Source organism: Vulpes vulpes, chromosome 5, assembly GCF_048418805.1.
Source record: "Vulpes vulpes isolate BD-2025 chromosome 5, VulVul3, whole genome shotgun sequence".
NCBI classification, from domain to species: Eukaryota; Metazoa; Chordata; class Mammalia; order Carnivora; family Canidae; genus Vulpes; species Vulpes vulpes.
The window spans coordinates 65,141,409-65,153,157 of NC_132784.1; the positions used below are offsets into that span (position 1 = coordinate 65,141,409).

Consider the following 11,749-nt stretch of genomic DNA (forward strand, 5'->3'; position numbering starts at 1 on the left):
CAGGCAAGAATCCCAAGGGATTGCCAAGGGGCCACCATGATTATAGGAGTCTGGAGTCTGAGAAACCAGGGCACTGTCCCTTGGCACCCTGTGTGAGCTTGGCTCAGTCACTTCCCTCTCTGAGCCCCAAAGAATGCCCACTTCCATGGGGCTGCAAGGAGACGATTAGTGAGGCAAAAGGAGATGATGGATGAGTGTGCTTGGCACCCAGCAAGTTCTGTCAATGTCCCCAGGATGTTGGAGGTGATGTTTATGTGTTTCATTTTCCATTCATTTCTTATTTTTTATTTTTAAAATATTTTTTTCATATTTTTTTTTAATTTTTATTTATGATAGTCACAGAGAGAGAGAGAGAGAGGCAGAGACACAGGCAGAGGGAGAAGCAGGCTCCATGCACCGGGAGCCCGACGTGGGATTCGATCCTGGGTCTCCAGGATCGCGCCCTGGGTCAAAGGCAGGCGCCAAACCGCTGCGCCACCCAGGGATCCCTATTTTTAAAATATTTATTTATTTATGTATTTGAGAGAGAGAGAGAGAGAGAGAGAGAGAGAGAGAGAGAGAGAGAGAGAGAGAGAAATAGAGAGGAGGGGTAGGGGTGGGGCAGAGGGAGCTGGGGAGAAATCCTTAAGCCAACTTCCCACTGAGCATGGAGCCAGACTTGGGGCTCCATCCTAGGATCCTGAGATCATGATGTAAACCAAGATCAAGAGTCGATACTTAACCCATTAAGCCACCCAGACATCGATTTGCTCTTTAAATTAAAGTATATTTTATAAATGAGGGTGAAATTTACATAACATGCAATTAACTATTTTAAAGTGTTGACTGCAATAGGATTTTATGCATTCACAATGTTGTGCAACCACCACTTCTCTCTAGGTTTTTTTTTTTTCTCTCTAGTTTTTAAAACTTTTTATTATCCCAGAAAATCATCCCATCCCCATGAAGAAATCACTCCCAATCCCATCTCCTGGGAACCACAAATTCTCCTTCTATCTCTATGAATTTGCCTATTTCATATAAATGGGATCATACAATATGTGACCTGCATCTGGTTTCCTTCACTTACTGGAATCTTTTCGAGGCTCATTTATGTCATAGCATGTATCAATACTCTGTTCTTTTTTATTGCTGAATAATATTCTATTGTATGGATATACCACTATTTATTTATTCTTAAACTGATGAATATTTGAATGTTTCTCCTTCTGGGGTGTTATGACTAATGCTACAAATTTTTATGTGGACATATGTTTCTATTTATCTTGGGTATGAGAATTGCTGGCTCATATGGTAATTCTGTTTAACCTTGTGAAGAACTGCCAGACTGTTTTACAAAGTGGTTGTACCATTTTACATTCCTACTAGCAGTGTATAAGTGTTTTAATTTGCCCACATCCTTGCCAACATGTATTATTTCAGTTGTTGAAATGAAAGACATCCTAGAGGGTCTGACATGGTATCTCATTACGTTAATTTGTATTTCCTTAATAGTTTATCATGTTCCTTAATGATGATTATCTTTTCATGTGCTTGTTTGCTATTTCTACATATTTTAGGGACAAATATCTATTCACGTTCTTCATCTATTTTTTTAAAAAAATGTTTTTTAAGGCTCCATATTCAACATGGGGCTTGAACTCATAATCCTGAGATCAAGAGTCCCATGCTCTACTGACTAAGCCAGCCAGTCACTCCTAATTGGTTTGTGTGTGTGTGTGTGTGTGTGTGTGTGGTTGTTGAATTAAATGAGTTCTTTATATATTCTGGCTATCAAACCCTTATCAAAAATATGATTTGCAAGTATTTCCTCCCATCTTGTAGATTGTCTTTTCACATTTTCCAGAACGTCTTTTGCTGTGCAAAAGTTTTTAGAACTTTTATGAAGTCCAATTTGTTTTTACTTTTTTAATTTTTATTTTTTTAAAATTTTTATTTATTTATGATAGTCACACACAGAGAGAGAGGCAGAGACACAGGCAGAGGGAGAAGCAGGCTCCATGCACCGGGAGCCCAACATGGGATTCGATCCCGGATCTCCAGGATCGCGCCTTGGACCAAAGGCAGGTGCTAAACCGCTGCGTCACCCAGGGATCCCTGTTTGTACTTTTTTTTAAAAAAGATTTTATTCATTTATTCATGAGAGACACAGAGAAAAGCAGAGACATAGGCAGAGGGAAAAACAGTCTCCCTGCTGAGAGCCTGATGCAGGAGTCCATCCCAGGACCTCGGCCTCAGGACCTGAGCCAAAGGCAGATGCTCAACCACTGGGCCACCCACGTGCCCCTGTTTTTACTTTTATTGCTCATTCTTCCAGTGTCAGATCTAAGAATCCACTGTCCAATTTGAACATTTACCCCTATGTTTTCTTCTAATTATTTTATAATTTTGGTTCTTTTTTTTTTAATTTTTTTTTTTTATTTATTTATGATAGTCACACACAGAGAGAGAGAGAGACAGAGACACAGGCAGAGGGAGAAGCAGGCTCCATGCTCCGGGAGCCCGACGTGGGACTCGATCCCGGGTCTCCAGGATCGCGCCCTGGGCCAAAGGCAGGTGCCAAACCGCTGCGCCACCCAGGGATCCCAATTTTGGTTCTTATATTTAGGTTCCTGGCTAAATTGAAGTTTATTTTTTTGAAGATTTTATTTATTTGATAGAAAGCATGAGCAGAGGAAGGAAGAGGGAAAAGCAGGCTCCCCTCTGAGCAGGGAGCCCAACTTGGGGCTCGATCCCAGGACCCCAGGATCATGACCTGAGCCGAAGGCAGACGCTTAACTTAGTGAGCCACCCAGGTGCCCCTAAATTGAAGTTTAATATACATCTAGTGAAGTGCACTCATAAAATATACTCAGCTCAGTGACTTGTTACAGGTATGGAAACCCATGGTGCTACTGCCCTGATCAAGACAGAGGACGTTTCTACCAGCTCACAAGTTCCTTGTGCCCTATTCTGGTCACTATTCCCCACCCATAGGTACCACTACTGTGACTTCTACCCTTGATGATGACTTTTGCCTGTTCTTGAACTTCATATAAAAGGATGTGTCCTTTGGTGGCTGATTGCACTCATTTTTCTGGGATAAGTGCTCAGGGATGGGATTATTGGGTCACAGGGTACATGCATGTTTGCTTTTGATGTTCTCCAAAGGAATTTCTGTTCCTTTGCAGTCAATCTCTCCTCCCCTCCAGGAAGTCACTTATCTCAGTCCTATTGCCATACGTCAGTTCTATCTCTTTTGGACTTTTACGTTGGTGGAATCCTACCATGCATGCTCTGTTGTGTCTGCCTTCTTTCTCTCACCTTTTGTCTGAGACTCATCCAGGTGTGTGGAGCAGTAGTTCACTCCTTTCGCTTGCTGAATCCAATCCCATTGCATGATGGACCAGTTCTATATCCATTCTCCTGAATTAATGGAATATAAAGTCGAATGGAGCTGGCTGTGGAGGGGGGGCAGTAGGGATGATTAAAGACTTGGTCTTGGCCCCAAGGCACGTACAGTGCAGAGAGGTGATCAGACACTGAAGAAAACAGCCCTGGCAGTAGGTGGACAATGCAGGAGGCAGGAGCTGGAGAGCACCAGGGACACTATAGGAGGCCCCTAAGAAGGAAGGGTGCTTTCCCACTAGGGAGGGCAGGCTTCCTGGCAGAGGAATCCTTGAGATTGTGGGAGCTATTCCTGGGGTTGAAGTCAGTGGGCACAAAGGCCTGGGGGTGGAGAGACAGGAGGCCTGGGGACTCTGAGGTCCAGAACATGTGCTGGAATGTTTGTTGGGACTGTGAACTGGAAGGGTGGGCAGAGTAAGGCCTAAGCCAGGGTCTTGGATGCCTCGCCAAGGAACTTGACTTGGGCTGGGTAACAAGGGGACTCCTGAGTGGTGTTTGAACAGGGAAGTGACCTGTGCCCTGTTTGCTGAGGCTGAACTCTAGAGAAGAGGGGGCTGAGTCTCTCATGGGAAGGCCTTCTGGGCCTGGCCATCCAGGCTTTCAAGGTGAGAGGGAGTCATATGGTGGGCCCCGGAAGAGGAAGAAGATGAGGCAAGAGGGAGGCTGGGCTGCTGTTTCCAGAGTCTGGGTATTACTCTACTCAGTCCCCAGATGCCAACTGAGCATACACTTGTGCCTGTCCCTCTGCGGTCCTTTGAGGCTCATGCCACCCTCCTGTAATGGCAGTCCTGTCCCCATGAGGCAGATGAGGACCCTGCTACAACCAGGATGGCTTGGGGAAGCAGGAGAGGATGACCACAAGAATTCTGGAGTCTGGTGGCCTGGGTTCGAGTCCCAGGTCTGGCTTTTTTTTTTTTTTTTTAAGATTTACTTACTTATTCACGAGACACACACACAGAGAGGCAGAGACAGGCAGGGGGAGAAGTAGGCTCCCTTCAGGGAGCCTGATGTGGGACTTGATCCTGGCTCCTGGGATCACACCCTGAGCCGAAGGCAGATGCTCAACCGCTGAGCCACCCAGACATCCCTCTGGCCATTCCTTTAACTTCTCTATGCCTCTATCTCCTCATTGTGAAAATGATATAATGATTTCAACTTGCTTTTCAGGGTTGTTGGGGGGAGTAAATGAGATAAGAAGGTGTGGATGGCACTTAGCACAGGACTGGTTTCTTGTAGAAGAGCTCAGTAAGTGTGAGCATTTTCTTGCTGTAGTGTTTTGTGCCATGTGGACCATTCCCTCTACAGGGCATCAAAGGTTCTTCTGTCAGTGCCCAGTATGGCTCTGCCCACACAACATAGCCCTTTAGGTTTTTCAGTGCAACTCCTGCTCCCTGCAGACCCAAGCCCAGAGCAGTTAGGGCCTGTTACTCAGTTCTTGGGCTCTCCTCACCCTCCTGGACCTGAGGCTTACCCCCACCCCTGGGCTCCAGGGTGCTCCTGCTCTGGGCCAGGAGGGGGATGAAATGCTCATCCTAGGATAAAAGGCTGGCAGGCCTAGGCTGGGCCAATAACCCACTCCACCCTCACTGGGAGGATCTCTGGGCACCCATGTAAACTGAGTCATGGGGGGTAAGGGAATGAGTCATGCAGCCTATGAGTGGGAGCCAGATGGGGCAGAACTTTCCTGTGGAGGGCCATGCCCCGTAAAGCCACAACTCTCGGGGCCCCTCCAACACCTGGCAGGACCCCAGCCTGCCTGGCCAAGGGGCAGGGGTGTGGAGGCTGGAGTCTCAGTGTGCCCGCCAGTGTGTTCCTGTGTGAGTGTATGTGTGGCATCGGGGAGCGAGGCTGGCGGACCGGAAAGGGAGGCTCTGACTCCAGAGGAAAGGATGGGGGTTTGGAAAGGAGTCAAAGTCCTAGGGAGGAAGATTTTGGCGGGAATGCTTCTCTGCCCTCTCCTAACCTCTGAGGAGGTCTTTTTTTTTTCTTTTTTCCCCTGCTGGACAAGTTTTCTCTTTTTAGCCTGGGAGGAGCCAGGGCCTAGCAGGTGACATTTCTGTCCTCTAGAGTTCCCAGGAGCCAAAGCCGCTCAGTGACCAGGGACACGGCTCCCTGTGTGAGCACTTTGGGGGGCTGTGGAAGCTGCCAGAGCGTTTCTACCCTTGACTGTGGCCAAGTTACTTTATCTCTTCTGACTCGCTGTTTTTTCCTCAGTAACATGAGGGCTGTGAGGACCAAAATGAGTTACCGCTCGCAAACTGCATGAGGGAGTGCCAGGTACCGACTAAGTCTGTGTGCCCATTTGTTCTTACTGTCTGACCCTCAGTGTTGTCAACTAAAAAAATGGGTGAGGGGAGAGGGCCCGAGGCACCCGTTGTCTGGCCACTGCTTTGGTTCCAGTCTTGAGGTCACTGCTACAGAAACTGCCTGCATGCCCTGCCCCACAGCCTGACTCTGTCCCTCTGTCCGGCCTGGGGGTTTTCACACCCTTCTGGGAAGCCAATAATGAAGGAAAAATGGGTTCGCTGGGTTTCTGGGCTATGTGCCTTCAAGGCACCCCGTCGGTGTCTGGGGCTGCCCGTCAGAGAAGTGGGGAGTTTCCCTGCCTGGATGAATCAGCCTGTGAGCCAAGCCTCAGCCCTGCCAGGGCCCCTCCCAGCGGGCGGGAGCGGGGTGCAATTGCCCTGCTGGGAAAATCCCCCAAACCTTGTCAAAGCCCCAGCTGAAACTTTCTCCCAACTCAGCTGTTTCTTGGCTTCCCTGTTTCCGCCCCTGGCGCCAGGTGAAATCAGGGGTCAGGTAGATATTCCCCCCATTCCCCAGCCAGTTTCTCCAGGGCCCCTCCCTGGGGTTTGGAGCACACAGGACATGTGAGTGGGAGAAGGTAGAGAGTGTGTGAGGTCTCCTTGCCCTGGCCTCACTCAGCCTTCCCGTGGTTTTATAAGAGGGCTAAGCACAGGGGCATGTTCAAATGTACTCAGCCTCGCCCGCTGGGGGCTGGGCTGTTTCCTTACTTCAAAAGGGGCAGAATTCAGAATTCGAGGCAGGCAGGCCTGAGAGGATGGGTCTTGGGGAGCCCCTGGCCTGGTAGGGAAGCTGTTGGTCTGTCCTTATCATAGGCCTGGTAGATCCTTCCAGCCCAGGTACCCTCTGGGCCTCAGTTTCTCCACCAGTAAAACAAGAAGCTTAGTCTTGGCCAAGTCTGTTCTCCCCAGGCATCCTGAGGACCCAACTTGTGAGCTTTACAAATCGGATCCTAAGTCCTTGTTGGGGCTTACTTATCTTTGCAGCCTCACCCCAACAGCGCTTTTCTATAGTGGGAGCTCAGCAATGCCATTAGGTGCTCTGGAGTTGGATGACCTGGTTTCAAATCTTGGCTCTGCCACTTAGGGCTTTGTAACCTGGAACCAATTATTGCACCTCTTTGGGCTTCAGTTTCCTCTTCTGCAAAGCAGTGATAATAACAAGGCGAGGTGAGACTTCGATGAGACGATGGAGGGAAACACTTTGTATGGTGCCTGGCTCTTTTTATGAATGGAATGAGGAAACAGGCCCAGAGATAGAGAATGACTTTTGTTCAATCACTCATTTATTCAATAATGCTTATGTGGCACTTGGGCTAGGCCGGGTCCAATGCTGGACTCTGAAGATACGTTGCGGTTTAAAAGTGCAGCCACCATCCTTGGGGGACCCCAGACACACAGATGAGAGCCACAAGGTAGTGGGTGTTATGGGAGCCTGGAATGCGATGAATGGGGAAGGAGAAATCTCTGGGAGGATGAGGGGGTAGGTCTGAGGTGTGTTCAGCCAGGAAAGCATGTGAGGGTCGGGTACACCAAGTGGAGGTGACAGCATGAGCAGGGCACAAAAGTGAGAAAGGCCAGTATGCATGCAAGAAAATAATAGGCAGGGACGCCTGGGTGGCTCAGCAGTTGAATGTCTGCCTTGGGCTCAGGGCATGATCCCGGCGTCCTGGGATCCAGTCCCATGTTGGGCTCCTGCTTCTCTCAGGGAGCCTGCTTCAGAGAGCCTGCTTCTCTCTCTGGTTTTCTCCTTGTGTCTCTCATGAATGAATGAATAAAATCTTAAAAAGAAAGAAGAAAGAAAGAAAGAAAGAAAGAAAGAAAGAAAGAAAGAAAGAAAGAAAGAAAGAAAAGAAAAGAAAAGAACAGGCAGCTCATACTTCTGCGACAAAGAGGGTGAAGCAGAGGGTGAAGGAGAGGAGTCCAGAGGAACAGGCAGGGGCTGGATTCAGATTGGAATTTGGATTTGGATTTTAGTTTAATGAACTTATGGAGAGGTTGCTCTGGCCAAGCCCCATGCTGGGCTCTCAGGACAGGGATTTAAGTGTCGTTCTTGCTTTTACTGAGCCCCATAGTCTGGGCACATGGCTTAGGGACCAGTGGGAGATATACATCAATCAAGTGATTACATAAGTAACCTCCTGATCCTTGCTGAACGACAGGTGTTCAAGCAGAAGGAACAGCCTGAGGCCCAGGGCTGCATGCCAAGGGGTGAAGGAAGTGCCAGTTGGTTCCAGTGGGGTGAGCATAGGCGGGAAGTGAGGCTTGGCAGGGGTCTAGGGTCATGGCCACTTCGGGAGAGTGGACTCTATGTTATTTCCATGGGGAACCATGGAAGGGCTTTGAATAGGAGAGGGGGACGGGTGGCTGTGCAGGAGAGCTGGCTGTCAGGGGATGGGGGGGTTGCAGGGAGGGAATGGGGCAGGGGTGGCAAGCTGCAGTGGTGTGGGAGGGAGAGAGTGAGGATTGGGTTAAGGCAGGGCTGTGAGGATGGAGGAAAGAGGAAGAGTGTATGAAATGCTTAGTTAGGAAAGGAGAATCAGGTGCTATTGGTACCACCTGGGCATCTTCATGGGTCCCATCAGGATCCGGCAGGATCCCCCCGAGCCCTGCATCAATTTGGTCAAGTGCAAGGCATCACTTGTCTGAAGGAGGCCGGGCAATGGGCTCTAAGCCAGAGACCACCCAGCTCTGGGGCTTCCCAGGGCTGGGCTGAGAGAACTCAGCCCTGGAGAAACAGGGTGAAGAGGAAGCTGGGGAGGGGGCTGAGCCAGCATCTCATGACTCACCCACTTCCATCCAGTCAGCCCAGTGGCATCTCCGCTCCCCTGCTCCAAATTCCAATTTGGTGAGGCTGCTGGAGGTTGAGTCAGCTCCGGCATGGCACGAGAGCAGCGTCCCAAGGGGCTCCTTGCCAGAAACCCTGGCCTCCAACCAAGGCCAGGGCCAGGGCCAGACATGGGGTTGGGGGATGTGGAGCCAGGCTCCCAGGCTCCAGCAGCTTCAGGTGGACGGTGCTGTCCAAGTTCAGTGAGTGAACGTGCCCTATCAGTTGTGAAGAACTCATTGTGGGTGAGGCCTGGATATCAGCCTGGGCAGGAGGCAGGGCCTGGGGTGTAAGTCCTACTCTGCCCAACTCACCGCATTACCCCAAGAGATATCCTTTTCCCTGTTGGCCTCAATTTCCTTGACCACACAATGGGACCAATATCTTCTTCTGAATAGGTCATGAGACTTAAATAATACATATGGAAGTGCCTTGCAAACTGTCCAGTGGCCCATGACAGTCAGGGTGGGAGAAGTGAGTTCTTAGATGTGAGTTCCTTATGGCTGTACACATCATTCACCACATAAAGATGTCCAACCTAGGCTGTTGGGACCTCACCCATCCTCTACTCACCAGACCATATGCCCTAACCTAGAAATGCCAGGACCAAGCAAATATACCCTTTGCGCGGTAGCCTCTCAGACTTTGCGGTTCAAGCCCCTAGATTTATGAGAAACCACTGAGAAACCGATTCTGATTCTTGGGATGGAGGAGAAGCAGGACTGGCTTTGCAGAGGCTCTCAGAGAGGCTCCCAGCCTTGGCAGTGAGGTGAATCTTATTATAGGAGGCAGTTAGGCGTGCCCATGTAGGGCAGAGAAGCAGGCTTTCCTGGCCCAGCTTCTTTCCAGAGACCAAAGCAGGTAACCACCAACACAGTATTTTAAAAAACACTCAAGACACAGACCCAAACTGGGTTTTATTGAAATGCCAGGAGCAGGCACATGTCAAGGTAGTGAAGGAAGGAAGGTGGTGCAGGGAAGGAAGGAAGGTGGTGCAGGCTGTATGAGGTGGCAGGGAGGGGCAGGACCCATGTCCATGGCCCTGGCATCCCCTCTCTCTGCCAAGGGCTGAGTGGGTACAATCACCCTTCCCCCACCCCACCCCCAAAATAGCATGCTTAGGCCTGCAGGGCCTTTGCCCCCTGGACTATGAAGGCTCCAAGAGGGACTGGAAGCACTAGTTTTCTCTCTTGTGAGGGAGGAGAAGGAAAGGATGCAGGAGAGGGAGGTACAGCTGGGGAGGAGGGTGGCTAAGGAAGGCTCTCCTCCTGGGAATCTGTACCCAGCCCATGGTCCTGGATGACAGAAGGGAGCAGCAGTGAAAAGAGAGGCTGAGGGTCCGGCCCTCAGGGAGCCAGAGCCTCCAGCTGGTGGGAACTTGAGTCAGCCCTGAACAGAGGGCAAAGGTTCAAAGGGACCAAAGATGCAGGCAGTTCCCGATTCACCTGGTCCTCAGAGCTAGGGGGCTCAAACTCCTTGGGACAAAGAGGAGGAAGACAGGAGGATCCAACCCTAGCAGGGAGCTGAGTGGGAGGGGGGCAGAACATGGTCTCCCCCAACTTGGCCACACTAGGTCAGTTCCACATTGTTGGCGCGATCCAGCACACGGGAGCCACGGGTACTGCCCCCCAGCTGAAAACGACTCTCATAGAGAGTGGGGCAGAGGTGCCAGCGATTGGCCCGGTAGATGCCCAAGTAGGTGTAGACGTCAGGTTTGTAGGTGAGTAGGCACTTAATGCCTGCTGCACGGATGGCTGCATCTGCCTCCAGTACACCTAAACGGTCCGTGAAGTCATCGGTGTAAACACAGATGACCTGGCGCCCACCCTCCCTGGCCCGTGGGCTCACCTTGGCCACCTGAAGCTGGCCCTCGACCACAGCCCGAGCAATGCCAGCCCAGGCGTGGTCCAGCTTAAAGCCAGGTGCCAGGTGTATCAGCCACTTGCCAGACAGCACATGATGAGTGATAGCCAGTTGGCGCAGGGTACTCGGTGTGATGGGCCGCCCGCTGGTCTGCAGAGCCTCCCAGGCTGCCTGCAGGCCCTGCACATCGCCCGAGTTGGGGACATAGCCTTGCCCATATGCTGCAATCCAGCCCACGGGCTCAGAGTTGGGTGAGCCAGGGTCTCCATAGCGAGTAACTTGGGATGGTGGGTACTTGGCCAACCAGGCATCCAGCTCGGTGGCAGGTGTGGTGCGAGCATCAAACACCAGCCAGGGGTCCATGTCAGCTGCCATGGCCTCTGCGGCCAGGTGCTCAGCAGTGAAGCCATCCTCGCGGCCGCCTGGAGAGTCTTCCTCCTCCATCTCTTCACCTGGCTCCATCCTGCCATGAAGGAACAGAGTTAGAGCAGGTCCAGGACAGACGTACAACGTGCTGGGCGCTAGCTGGTGCAGCCAATGGGCTTAAACTCCGTGGCCTTAGGCAAGACTTAAGGTCTGGTGCCTCAGCTGCCTTATCTTTACAGTGGACAAAAGCTGTTCCTGTCCCGTAGAGCTATGGAGCATTAAACGCCCAAGGTGGAATAAGCGCTGCATAAAGGTTATTACTAATGTTATTACCACTCTCCCCAATTTACAGACCAGAAAATTGAAGCTCAGAGAGAAGTGACCTACCCAAGGTCACACCTGCAATGAGTGACAGGGGCCGAAATGTGAATTCAGGTGTGGGAGCAACCAAACCAGCCCAGCTACACCTCCCGGCCCTGCCAGTAACTGGCAGGCATCCCGATCGCTGGGATTCAACGGAGGGAGGCAGAGAAGCCCACTTTCGCGTAGCATTGAGGCAGGCCCAGCAGGACCAGACCCCCGGGGCTGGCGCTGTCGGGCCTACTTGAGCACGAGCACATTGATGCCCGGAAAGAGCCGTGAGCAGTCCGAGGCCAATGGGGCGACAGCCGGACTGGAACCCAGGGTTGTTAGAGCCTGCGAGAGCGCCAGCCTCGGGCCCGCCGCGCCCGCCGCCATTAGAGCCCACAGCCCGAGCCGCGCCCCCGCCCAGCCCTGCCCCCTCCCGCAGCCCCGCCGTCACCTTCGGCCTTCGCCGCGCTCGGCGCCGGCCCAGCCCCGCGCCCGGCTACGCTCCTGCCGGGGCTCCGCGCCGCCGCCGCCGCCCCCGCCGCGCCCCGCCCCCGCCACGGCTGCCGCCGCCGCCATCTTAGCGCCCGCCGCCTCAACAACAACTTTATAGACAAGCGCAGCACGGGGCGGGGCCACCGGGCCTGTCGCCCGC

At 51.8% G+C, this 11,749-nt stretch overlaps 1 protein-coding gene across 2 annotated transcripts; it reads right to left on the minus strand.

Moving 5' to 3' along the window:
* Positions 1-9,417: 9,417 nt before the first annotated feature.
* C5H11orf68 (chromosome 5 C11orf68 homolog) lies at positions 9,418-11,705 on the minus strand. 2 transcript variants are annotated; one of them, XM_072758437.1, is made up of 2 exons: positions 11,549-11,705; positions 9,418-10,843 (listed from the first exon to the last, which is right to left on the minus strand). In XM_072758437.1, exons 1-2 carry the CDS (start codon positions 11,671-11,673, stop codon positions 10,087-10,089), a joined length of 882 nt encoding a protein of 293 aa, XP_072614538.1. In that variant the 5' UTR covers positions 11,674-11,705; the 3' UTR covers positions 9,418-10,086. The 2 variants fall into 2 exon arrangements, with proteins under 2 accessions (XP_072614538.1, XP_025860184.1); XM_026004399.2 differs by lacking the exon at positions 11,549-11,705 and adding an exon at positions 11,134-11,524.
* Positions 11,706-11,749: the final 44 nt, after the last annotated feature.